The sequence below is a fragment of the Microcebus murinus genome, chromosome 1, assembly GCF_040939455.1.
Source record: "Microcebus murinus isolate Inina chromosome 1, M.murinus_Inina_mat1.0, whole genome shotgun sequence".
Classification (NCBI taxonomy): Eukaryota; Metazoa; Chordata; class Mammalia; order Primates; family Cheirogaleidae; genus Microcebus; species Microcebus murinus.
Window position 1 is genome coordinate 79,947,765 of NC_134104.1, and position 10,871 is coordinate 79,958,635.

Below are 10,871 nucleotides of genomic sequence, written 5' to 3' on the forward strand. Positions count from 1 at the left end.
GTGTATTATTCCTTCCCTGTCAGGGATGTGTCTTATTTGTACATTCATGAAAAGAACAAAATGATACCAAGGTATATAAAGTGTATTCATCTGATTTAAGCAAAACTACGTGGTTTGTGGGGTGAAGATAGGGAACTGCCCAATGCTGCCCACTGACAGCAGTGCCAGCAATGCCACATGGACCTGTGGGTCTCTGATTTGCATCTGTACATTTGTCTTTCACAGACAACATAACCACAGAGTCATACTTCTGTTTGTTTACACACAAACTCTATGGACCATGAAAAACCTCTGCATTATTTTTGTTTTTTAAGTAATTTTTGGTGTATATTGGTGGTTTACAACGTGATATGATGGGATACAGTTGGATAGTCAACTGGTTACTATTATATAATGAAGCAGATTAGCATATCTAGGACCTCTGTGTTTTGAAACATTAACCTGTCACACTGAATCTCTAGGTGTTTGTCAAAGCTGGAGACAAAGTGAAAGCTGGAGATTCTCTAATGGTTATGATCGCCATGAAGATGGAGGTAAGTGAAATCACAAGATTAGCTGCCAAGTAACTTTGGGAGCTATCAGACCTAAGTGTTCTTTTGCCTTATTTTGTAAGTTAATACCATTTTAAATATGAAGAGCTATGGATTGACCGAATATTAATTATAGAAAACAAAGCTAAACCATCCTTCTTATAAATATGCTTTAATTTTGTGAAATCACACTTGTCATTTGTAATTCTGAAATTAATGAAATTATTAATAGCTTGCAATCAGGCAGTAACCCAACTGAATGTTAACAGTTGGTATTTTCTAAGGCTGAACTTAGAATGCCAAGCATCAGTATCTAAGTGAAAACTTCTACCAAATTAAATTAGCTAGATTTTTAGATGGTTGGAAATTGTAGGTCAGTGGTTCTTAGCCCTGGCTAACAGCCCTGAACCCAACTTACCATGGTTCAGTTTGGATTTGTCAACTTTATAATGGTACAAAAGCCACATGCACTCAGTTTACTCTTCCACTCACCATGGGTTTATCCTGACCCAGCCCCATCCTAAATTGAGGAACATCAGTACAGTCCCCTGGGGAGCTTTTGAAAAATAACTTCCCAGACCAGTTGAATTGAGATCTCCAGGAGTAGGGCCCAATGATCAATACTTTTTAAAAGATTCCCAGGTGAGATTCTAATGTGAATTCCAAGTTGAGAACTATTAATACTAGCTAGACCAGGGCTTCCCAATCATGTCCTTGAATGGTTTACTGGTGTGTCCAAGTATGGACTCCTCTCAACTCCCAAACATACTATAAAATGTTACCATTTTCTCTGTGTGCTGTGATGTAAAAAAAGAAAAAGGAAAAAAAAGTTGGAAAGCACTGAGAGACTATAAAACATTGAAACAATCGGCAACGTTTTTCACTTTTCATCTCACTTTCTTGACTGGGTATCTACTTTTCATTAGTATTGCAGCTACTGTTTGTCATGCCTTGTGTCTCTGCAGCATACCATAAAGGCTCCAAAGGATGGCACAATAAAGAAGGTGTTCTACGGAGAAGGTTCTCAGGCCAACAGACACTCCCCTTTAGTGGAGTTTGAGTCGGAAGAATCTGACAAAAGGGAATCAGAATAAACTCCAGCAAAGAAATGGCTGATTAAGTGGTGTCTTATCTCTATACCAAAAAGAGAAAGTGCCTCCTGCTTTTCTTGAGGTCTTCTAAACAGCAGTTTTACTAAATGATTGTATGATTGTGCTAAATCCCTTTCATATTTCAGAATCATGCATTTGGGTTGCAAATCAAACACATTATCTCAAAATATTTCATACTAATAAAGTTAAGTTATACTTTTTTATTGGAAGTTAATGCTTGTTTCTGCCTCAAATTTTATAAAATATAGTTATCTTCTGCGGGGTGGGTAGCAACTTGGTCAAAAGAGAAAGATTGGAAGAGAAAAGGTCATTTAACTAAATGAATCACTTCCCACTTACAATCATGATGAAAGTGGATAGTAACATATTTCAGAGACAGATGCCATAGGACTAAACTCAACCAAGGTTTTGTTTCACCAAAGAGTAATTAGGGGAATTTAAAAACACAGATATGGTTTGAGTCTTTGTGATTAGAAAGTTTCTATCTAGACTGCCCTTGCCTTTATTGTGTCTTTTAGGCTTGTTTTCTTTCCAAGTATTTTATATATATAAAATATATGCTAGAATATAATATTAATACTTAATAATATAAATGTGGGGTAAACTTTAAAAATATAATTTTATAGAAAGAATGAATAAAAGTAGAAAGCCTGACTCTTCTGAATATTTTTTTTTAGAAACACTTTTTTTATTATGGGGAAAGGAAACCTTTTAGTTTTATTTCTTTGTCTAGATTCTGTGTTACTAATAGATATGTAACCTTCTGCATTTTCATATATTCATTGAAGTGTTAAATATTTGTTGAATTGAGTTCTTGCTGAATACATAAGACTATGTTAAATGTGAAGAATACAAAGAAATATGAAAAATGGTCTCTGTACTTTGAGATGCTTATAATTTAATTGGGAAAGTGAAACATAATCATGTCTGCTGTGGTTTGAATGTGTCCCCAAATCTCATGTGTTGGAAATTTAATTCCCAAATTCTTATCTTTATTGAAGGTGGGGCTTTTGGCAGGTAACTAACATTAGATAAGGTCTTCAGGGTGGAGCCCCCATGGTGGGACTGGTGGCTTTATAAGAGGAAGCGAGACCTGAATGCTCTTGTTCACGCTCTTGCTGTCTTGCCATGTGCTGCCCTCTACCATGTTACGATGCAGCAAGAGGGCCCTCACCACCCCTTAGATCTTGAACTTCATAGCCTCCAGAATGGTAAGAAACACATTTCTTTTCCTTATGAGTTACCCAGTCTGTGCAGACTAGATCAATGTCAAGTTATATTATGTGGGAAAACATCAAATCCAAAATTAATCTTTCTCCTGGCTTCCATCATCAAGGCAGTGGAAAGAAAGGTACCAAATACTAAAGTTGAAAATGCAGAGTTCCGAAATAAATCTGATTACACAGCTTAGTTAGAATGTCTTATCTTTCTAACAAGGCAACATAAAACTCGTATCTCCTAAGACGTGGATGAAGGTAAAGACTGCTGTCACAACCAGTGCAAAAAGTAGGTATTTTAGGAGCTAGGGGTCAGGGAGAGAGTTCTGTTGGCAAGTGTGATCAGGGTGAGTTTCATAAAGGAGGAGAATCCAGGGGCAGGGGTGGGGGTTGGGAGTTGCAGACTGGAAATGAGGAAGGATCAGGGCTTCTCTGTTCAAAATGAGCAAGGTATGCTCTATGCCAGGGAACAGATCTGCCCAACTAAAGTGGGAGGGGCTTTTGGGTGTCTATAGGAGAGACGGGGTGGAATTTAGGTGGACTGTCAGGTTGGGATTTTATGCTACAAGTTGTGCTTACATTGAATTTTTTTTTTAACAGGGAAAGCAGTGGTATTTTGGGAAAATTTATCTGGCTATTAGAGCCCCTTTGAAAAACACTGGCATTATTTCACACAGTTGAAAATTTTAATCCCCTATAACCTAATATCGCACTTCTAGAAATGCACAAATATACTTGTGCACCAAGAATGTTCATAGATACATCACCTGCAATAGTAAAGCATTGGAAACAATCAGAGTTGGTTGGCAGGAGAATAGATAAGTGTGGTTTGGGCACATGGTAGACTACTATGCAGCAACAAAATAAACTGATTAATAGCATCAACATGGATGAATCTTGGAATTACAGTGCTGAGTGAAATAAGCATGTCCCAAGAGACACACACAGTACGGTACTACCTTTACAGACTTCCAAAATCAGCTATGCCAACAATATAATATTTAGCACATATATACTGGTGATAAAACTGTATTCCTGGCCAGGCGCAGTGGCTCACCCCTGTAATCCTAGCACTCTGGGAGGCCGAGGCGGGCGGATTGCTCAAGGTCAGGAGTTCAAAACCAGCCTGAGTGAGACCCCGTCTCTACTATAAAAATAGAAAGAAATTAATTGGCCAACTAATACATATATATATAAAAAGTTAGCCGGGCATGGTGGCTCGTGCCTGTAGTCCCAGCGACTCGGGAGGCTGAGGCAGTAGGATCGCTGAGCCCAGGAGATTGAGGTTGCTGTGAGCCAGGCTGACGCCACGGCACTCACTCTAGCCTGGGCAACAAAGTGAGACTCTGTCTCAAAAAAAAAAAAAAAAACTGTATTCCTTTTTTAAAATGGAATAAAACATTCAAAGTTGAAGATAGCAATTAGCTCTGGGTATTAGGTAAGGGATTGGAATAAGTGAGGTATATACAGCTACTATTAATGTTCCAGTTGTTGGGTTGGGTGGTTGGTTGGCTATATTCATTTATAGAATTATTCTTTGTAACTAACACGTTACATATAAACTTTTTATAATTCAAATAATATTTTTTAAAAAAATTTTTAAAGTTCAACTGGCAGCAGTATGCAAGGTAGATGGAGGAAGAAAGGCCTAGAGGCTGGGAAACCAGTTAGGAAGTAGTTCTTACTGACACGTGGGCATGAGGTAATAAAGGACTGGGCCATATAACCAAGATTTTTTAAATTATACTTTTAGCATCAGAGCTTTTTCCCCCCTTTACAAACCAAACTTTCTCTCTTTAAAAGAGGGAAAAGCAAAGGTGTGTGGTGGAAATTTCAGATTGCTGTTTGCCCCTTTTAGAGAATACTGTTTATGTCCTTCAGTGCACAAGGTGGTGTTCTCTGTTTCATTGTGAAGCAACTGTGTTGGGGATATGTGTACAGAAGTAATTTGAAGCCCAGCTAGCCCAATCACCCACATATTGGTGGAATTCTTTCTTTAGGATCATCACCAGTCATGGTGCTGTGTGAGCCGAGTTCTTTTATGCATGAATGCATCTGTTTATTCTGCAGACACTCACAGGGCCCTTGCTGCACACCAGGGCCTCTGGAAACAAAGATATAAGAAGTGGTTTCTGCCCTGGCCCTGACTGTGTAATGGGAAACAGGATCCAGCTATACAGAAAAATGTAATATAGTTGATGGTAAGTGGCATGATATACCCGTGTACTGGGTGCCAGCCAGGTGAGTGAACTAACAAATTCTACTATGGGTCAGGAAGCTAAGGGAGAAGAGTGACATTGGAACGGGGCTTTGGAGGCTAGCCATTTGCCAGGTGGAGAAAGAAGGTGGTAAGTCCAGGTCATTGCAGGCACAGGGACTAGCAAGGGCTAATGATAGCGGTAAGGTTTGCAAGCGCACAGTGTGTTTGGGACACAAAGTGGTACGGCACAGCCTGGGACACAAGGGGCTTGGCAGAAGGGGCAGGGGAAGTGGCTGCCCAGTAGGGAAAGGGCTTTTGCTGTCCCCGAAGACTTTATTCTGGAGGCAGTGGGGAGCAACTGGGGATTTTCAAACAAGTTTTTTAAGTTGTGTAATGTCCACGGTGTAAAGTACAGATTGGAAAGTGGGAAAAGACAGGAGACAGTCCACAAGAGACACCAAATACATGGGTCTGGGATCAGTGCTCGGGGTGGGCAAGACAAACCTTGGTGCACATCTCCTTAACTTAAAAGTATTTCGTCCTTTGGTTAAGATCCATTTGTAGGCATGTACCTAAAACAGAGTCACATAACTGGAAGAAAGCAGTTTGCTACTCTGACAGTAGCATTCTGGATGCAGTGTGTTCAGGTCTGTAATAACCAAGAGGACAACAAAATTTAAGAGACCTAATGGTTGCTTTTTTTTTTTTTTTAACCATTTACAAACATGTTTAATAGCAGGATTTTTTATATTAAAGAAAAACAAAGTTCAAATGCCCAACAATTACATTTAACACTCAGTACACATATGAATAAAGACAAAAAGCTGCTAAACTGGATTTAAATAAAGGTATTAGAAGCACATGGGTATAATTAACTATAACTTAGGCTCTCCCCACCAGGCAATAACACACTGGACCACTAGCTCTGCTGGCTCAGAAAAAGTGTTTGGCCCGTGGCTCCACACTTTTAATCCTAACCTGGTTCCAACTTTAGGAGCCCCGTCCATGCCTTTGGTTACCTGAGACTTTTAAACAGCAGTGGCACCTCTAGTTGGTTTGAACCTTAAATGCCACCACCGAACGAAGTGGAGGGTCTTACAAGATTCCAAGTCTGTTATTTAAAAAAATCCATTTTCAGTTAAAAAAGAGGAGAGAAGTGGCTCATGCCTGTAATCCTAGCACTCTGGGAGGCCAAAGCGGGTGGATAGATGGATTGAGCTCAGGAGTTTGAGATTAGCCTGAGCAAGAGGGAGACCCCGTCTCTACTAAAAAATAGAAAAAATTAGCTGGGCATGGTGGCATGTGCCTGTAGTCCCAGTTATTCGGGAGGCTGAGTCAGGAGGATCACCTGAGCCCAGGAGTTTGGGGTTGATGTGAGCTAAGCTGATGCCACGGCACTCTAACCCAGGCAACAGAGTGAGACTATCTCAAAAAAAAAAAAAGAGAAGAAACTTATCAGAACAAGGCCACCTAGGAATGTTCTTAACCTCCCCATTTGGCTTTTGACTGACATATTAAACTATAAATAATAAATATAGCCTTTTCCCCAGCAGCTTCTGGGGCTTGGTCTACAGTGTTTGGAAAGATACAATGCCTAACGGGTCAGGCTAGTGATGTAGCTCCAGCGGCCTCTGCAAACGAGGCCTCGCCAACCACCAGTGGACAGACACATAGTATCCAGCACCAGTCCTCGGGCCTTCCCTCCGAGTTTCACTAGCAGGATCCATGTGAGGGAAGCAGCCCATATTTCTGTTGGAGGATGGCTGTCGTACTTTCCAGGGCACAGCCTGGACGAATGATGCCAAACTTTCCAGGTACAGATAAATCAACCACAGTGGAGCCAAGGCGACACTCAGGGCTCTGGCCATCCCCAATTGGTCCCCCATCAATGACCAAGGACAAATGAGGCCAGAGGTCTTGGAACTCCTCGACATTCAGAGAACTGCTCTGGGAGCTGAGGTTGGCACTAGTGAGAGCAAGAGGTCCCCCAAACATCTGGGCCAAGTCTTGCATAAAGGCATGGTCAGGAATCCGGATGCCTACAAGGGGAGTAAAGGGGTTCAGATCCTTGTTGAGAGCCTCGGAGCGTTCCATCACCAGGGTCACTGGGCCTGGCAACAGGTCTTTCAGGAGCTCCTCAGGTACTCTCACATGGCAGTACCTGTAGACGTCGGCCACGCGGCCCAGGCACACGGCCAGCGGCTTGGCCTCGCTGCGGCCCTTGAGGCGGTACACATCGCGCAGTGCCGTCGAGCAACTCGCCGAGCAGGCCAGGCCGTACAGCGTATCGGTGGGGACGGCCAACACGGCGCCCGCGCGCAGCTCGGCCACGGCGGCCCGCAGCGCCTCGGTCCAGCCGGCGCGCTCGGGGCTCGCGGCTTGCCCGGCTCCGCTCCCTGGGAGCCGCAACAGCCGGGCCCCCGGCGCCGCCGGAGCGGGGCTTGGCGGGCGGAGGAGGCGGCCGCTCCGGGAGTCCACGGGCCCCTCGCTCAGCCCCACGCTGGCAACCACCGCGGCCCTCATACCCCTGCAACGAAGCGCCGGAGACATCCGCTCCTTTTTTTTTTTTTTTTTTTGAGACAGAGTCTCTTTCTGTCGCCCTGGGTAGAGTACAGTGACATCACCTTAGCTCACAGCAACCTCAAGCTCCTGGGCTCAAGTGATCCTCCTGCCCCAGCTTCCCAAGTAGCTGAGATAACAGGTGCACACCACCACACCTGGCTATTTTTTGTATTTTTAGTAGAGATGGGCCAGCTCTTGCTCAGGCTGGTCTCAAACTGCTGAGCTCAAGTGATCCTCTTGCCCTGGCCTCCCACCTTACAGGCGTGAGCCACCGTACCCAGCCCTAATGGGTGCTTTTGATCATGTGGAGAACACATAGCATTGTAGTTAAAAACACACGTTTGGAGTTAAAAGTCTTGCATCCAGACTCTAGCTTTGTCACTTACTAACTGTATTGCCTTAGACAAGTCATGTAACCTCTCTTGAGCTTTGTCTATAAAATTGAGGTGGCAGTACTACCTCACATTTTTGGAGGATAGAGGATAAAATGTAGGGGCTACCTTTAGCACTGTTCCTGGAACATAATTTATACTTAACTGCTAGTTATTATTAATTTCTAACTCCAGTTATTTCTAGGGAGTGATTAGGAAACTGCTCTAAATTCAGCCTAGCTGGTTACTCTTGCCAGCAAAAATCCCAGGTCCCAGCGTGGTGAAAAACCCTGCCTGACATGCATCACCCTGTCCCCTGTCTCCCCTTCCTCCCCCAGCTCTGGCCTGCTCCAGTGTCACCCAGGCACCTTTGAACCATGGGCAGATTGTGTTGCTGTCAGGGCATTCCTCTGGGCTGCCAGGCTGGCGTGCAGCTAGAGCCTGTGTGCTACCAGGACAGCAGCAAGCCCAGGAGCAACTCAGTGTGTGCAGCTGGCACTGGAGGAGAAGCCTTTGGGTCTGGCTTCAGCGTCAGTGTGCGTGGACGTCACAGCTTCCGCTGGGCAGCAGCATAGTGCAGTCTCTTACTTAGCTGGGCTCACTTTCTTTTTTTCTCCTTGGAGATCAACTTGTCTCCTCACTCGTGCACACTTACTGTTCTTAGCCCTCAAATAGTTCTCTTAGGAATATTACTTGAAATGTGCATCTGTGTTCTGCCTAGTCATGGCACTTCTGCTGTTAATACTTACTGTGTTGATAGGAACGCTTTGCACTTCTACTGCACTTTTCATCAAAGGGTCCCCAAAAGCACTCCTAGATACTCACACCAAAAGCTTCAAAATACCCAAGGAGAAGAAAATGTGATTTAAACTGTATGGTGGGAGAGGAAGAGACGTATGTCCCCAAATGCTTTGCTCTCTGCCCAAGGCAGAGAACCTTGGGTCATTGGTCCCTTCTTGCTAATGACATACTGTTCTCTGAGGGCTGGCCTCAAGGCATGGCAGCCTTGGGGTTAGTAGTTCTTCCCCACCAGACTCTGAGTATTGGGCATTCCAGGAGGCCCTGCCCACAGCTCTCAAAGCCACAGGCTGGGTGGCAGCAGTCTTGTCCATTCTCCCCCAACCCCTGTAAATAACCTTGGAGACACCATTCCTTCTGGGCCACGGGGTGCCTGGGCCCTCAGTAGATTATAACCCTGATACCAATGATTACCCTGTCACCCTGACATTTGTCTCCCATCTGCTGGATCCCCAGGGAATCAGAATGCCTTCCTGCCTCCAACTGGTTCAGTCTCTAATTCAGACTCTAGTCTCCACAGTGAGTTCCAAGTAGTGTGCACTCTCCTCTTAAACCTCCAAGCCACAGCACTGATGTCAGCTCCCTCCTTCCTAAGAATGGCTAACTTGGTTCTCTGTCCATACCACTCCTCATTATCATTTTGCTAAACCTTTAGATTAGGTTAGAAATAATTTCTCAAACCCAAACCAACCCTCCCCCAAAACAAAAAACCACTAACAAAAAGAAGATAATTTGGGACTTTTCCCTCTTCCTGATTCTCCCTTTATCATTACCAGCTATATCACGAAAGCATTGTGGTTTTTTTCCATTATTGAAAGCAGGCTGTGTGTTAATTATAATTCAGATTGGCATCCCTCCTAAGTTTGTTCCCCTGTTGCCCATCTGGCTCCACTTAGATCTTCTACTTTTCATGTGCCAATCTAAGCAGGCTTCTGCATCCAGCCTGGTTGGTTGGCAGCATCTGTCCTCCACCTTCCCCACTCCTCTCTGAGGCTGACCCATCACCCAGCTTAACCTTGGAGTCAATTCACATTAATACAATACATCAAATAATTATAGAAGGTCTATTATATGCAAGATAAGCCATGGGTAGGTATTTAGTTCCTTGACCATGTAAATATTATTTATCTCTTTCTAATAAGTATTAATTTAATTTTTGAACAGGTAATACATTCCCATGATTCAAAAATCTAAAACTATACATTAAAAGGTATACAGTGAAAATCTCCCTCCCACCCCATACAGTCCTCCCAAGCCCCTCAAGGTTAAGCAGTATTATTTGTTTCTTGTGTGTTCTTCTTTATGCACTCAAAAGAAAAACATATAAATACAGTCTAATCTCCCCCTTCTTATAGAAAAAGTAGTAAGTCCACACCCATTGTGTCAATTTAACAAAATATCTTAGAGATCCTTCCATAACAATATCGTAGTAAATCCTTTATTAAAAGGGTTTTATTAAAAGGATTTGTTCTATAAAATTTGGATTCAGTCAAAAGGCCACACTCAAGGATCCAGAAGGTCACACATGGCTCCAAGACTACAGGTTCCCCACCCCATCGTCAATGAATAACTTTACAACACCTCGCTTTGCATGTATACAATTTTATTCATTAGGATAAATTCTAAGAAATGAATTCTAATAAATTCATAGAAATGAATTTCTGGATCAAAGACTATTTAATAATGTATTCTTGAAAACATAAGCTAAAAACACCTATATTTGAAGGTATTCTTACTGTGCCCAGAGTAATGAGTCTTATTGATAAAGCATTTTATGATGTACTGACATTTTATCACCAAGGGAAATGTCACCAATATTAATCCTTATAGAAATTTGAGGAAACTATTATTAAGAGAGTAAATTCCACACAATCACATTTTTTGTAGTTGTTGAAGCCTACACAGAAATCAATACTTTTTATTCCAAAATTCTCTGCTTTCTAACTACATAATGCTGCCTCCTATAGTAGCCAGGTGGGGCTGGGGAGAGATAATTTTATTCATCCAGCACCTCTGTTGCCCTCTTGCCCATTTCCTGAACACTTGCTCTCTTTGACTGAGCATCTTCTCCCCCACTCAGA

At 42.9% G+C, this 10,871-nt stretch overlaps 2 protein-coding genes across 2 annotated transcripts in view; one reads left to right on the plus strand and one right to left on the minus strand.

Moving 5' to 3' along the window:
- Positions 1-1,856, plus strand: part of MCCC1 (methylcrotonyl-CoA carboxylase subunit 1) — a 56,587-nt gene extending 54,731 nt beyond the window's left edge. The window contains exons 18-19 of the mRNA XM_076003611.1: positions 462-533; positions 1,496-1,856. Of these exons, the coding sequence (XP_075859726.1) occupies positions 462-533; positions 1,496-1,624 (201 nt within the window). The 3' untranslated portion in view covers positions 1,625-1,856. The remainder of the gene's footprint in view (positions 1-461; positions 534-1,495) is intronic.
- A 4,429-nt stretch (positions 1,857-6,285) lies between these two features.
- LOC142871268 (threonylcarbamoyl-AMP synthase) lies at positions 6,286-7,610 on the minus strand. The gene has a single exon (XM_076003612.1). It carries the CDS (start codon positions 7,607-7,609, stop codon positions 6,773-6,775), a length of 837 nt encoding a protein of 278 aa, XP_075859727.1. The 5' UTR covers position 7,610; the 3' UTR covers positions 6,286-6,772.
- Between the last annotated feature and the right edge of the window lie 3,261 nt (positions 7,611-10,871).

Coding starts and splice junctions, on each gene's coding strand:
- LOC142871268 (XM_076003612.1), bottom strand. CDS start 7,609: ATGTCTCCGGCGCTTCGTTGCAGGGGTATGAGGGCCGCGGTGGTTGCC.